Here is a 1,552-nt window from a genome sequence, read left to right as displayed (position 1 = left end):
ACTGAGCAAAAGAGCAAAAAAAAAAAAAAAAAAAAAAAAAAAAAAAAAAAAAAAAAAAAAAAAAAAAAAAAAGAGCATGACTCCTCATAGAATCCACAAGCAAGCCAAATAAACATAAATACATATTTATAGTGTATATAATTCGTAAACGATCTGAAAAACTCTTGAAGGGGAAGCAATCATTTCAACCATCCTGCAACAATAACAAGGACCTCCACAATACATCAAAAAACCCAAAAAGACACTTAAATCATAGCCAAAAGTAATTTGGTTCTATTTCATTAAAACTCATGATACAATTCACCAATTCCAAATTCCAACCTCTACAATTCTCCACTACTAAGAACAACATAAAAATTCCCAAATAAAAATAAACCTTTATAAGAAAAACACAATTAAAAACTTACAACAAAATAGACAATAAAATCATCTCAACCCTGCTACTGCTGCTGCTCATCCTCAAGCTTCTTAATATAAGCTTTCAAAACCAGCACCAAATCCCTAGCAGGAGCCTGAATTGTACCCACAAGAGCATTCCCAGGACTCTTCAAAGACCCAAGCAATTTCGCGAAAACCTCAGCTTTAGAAGGCATAGTTTCCAATCTCTTAACTTCATCAGGCCCATAAAACTTACCCTCAAAACAAGCACCAGTAAAATCATTGTCCTCAAGCTTTCTCTCCTTCTGGAAAGTTCTATAAGGCTTAATTGCAACTGGGATTTCTTCAGAATGAACAAAAAGCCAAGCATTCATACCTTTCATACAAGGTTTAATGGCTTCCCATTGGGTATCCTGAACTGCTTTCTCAACAAGGGTGTTCTTAGCAACAAGTAAAGTAGTGTTTTCTGGGAGTGATTTCCTGAGGTCTTGGAACTGTTTAACTGTGAAACCTTTGTAATTGATTGCTGCTAATAAGTAGCAGTTTTCGAGATGTTTTTGCACTGTTTCGACTGTTTCTTCCTTCTTTGTGCGACTGATTGCGGCTTTGATGGTGGTTGTGGGGTGTTTGTGCGTGGAGAGATTGTGGGGTTTGAAGGAAAAGAAGGGATTTGGGGAAAGAGAGGAGAGAGAATGAGTGGGTTTGATTGTGGAGGGAAGGGGTTTGGAGAGGAAAAGGGTGGACTCCATTGTTGTTGCAGAAGATGAAGAGATGAGGTTGAAAGGGTGAAAATGGAGGGAGATGAGGCTTATCTGTATCTTCTCTATTTTTTTTTCTTTTTTTTAATGTGGAATTGGTGATCCGGCGTTTAGTGTAATAAACCTGACAAAACTAACTCATACGAAGTGCTCGGTTATACGGAGTATGATTTTAAGTAGGGGTGAGCATGGGACGGGTACCCGTACTGTTAGTACTAACGGTTCGGGTACCCGATAACCAAAATCACTAAAAGTGATACCCATAACCGGAACCGATAAGTTCGGGTATCCGGATTTTCGGATCGGTTATCGGGCACCTAATAAGATATCCAATAATGATAATTAAACTTAATTATGTAGTTATTATGATATAATTTACAACTAATTATAAACAATACCATATGATCTTGACCAAA

The 1,552-nt window shown here is 36.9% G+C and overlaps 1 protein-coding gene across 1 annotated transcript; it reads right to left on the bottom strand.

The window, feature by feature from the left end:
- Positions 1-250: 250 nt before the first annotated feature.
- Positions 251-1,352, bottom strand: LOC110683693 (50S ribosomal protein L10, chloroplastic). The gene has a single exon (XM_021860081.1). The coding sequence runs from the start codon at positions 1,125-1,127 to the stop codon at positions 441-443; it is 687 nt and encodes a 228-aa protein (XP_021715773.1). The 5' UTR covers positions 1,128-1,352; the 3' UTR covers positions 251-440.
- Between the last annotated feature and the right edge of the window lie 200 nt (positions 1,353-1,552).

The sequence above is a fragment of the Chenopodium quinoa genome, unplaced genomic scaffold (genome assembly GCF_001683475.1).
Source record: "Chenopodium quinoa cultivar QQ74 unplaced genomic scaffold, ASM168347v1, whole genome shotgun sequence".
Classification (NCBI taxonomy): domain Eukaryota; kingdom Viridiplantae; phylum Streptophyta; class Magnoliopsida; order Caryophyllales; family Amaranthaceae; genus Chenopodium; species Chenopodium quinoa.
This window is presented reverse-complemented; position numbering and strand designations above follow the sequence as displayed.

Coding starts and splice junctions, on each gene's coding strand:
- LOC110683693 (XM_021860081.1), bottom strand. CDS start 1,127: ATGGAGTCCACCCTTTTCCTCTCCAAACCCCTTCCCTCCACAATCAAA.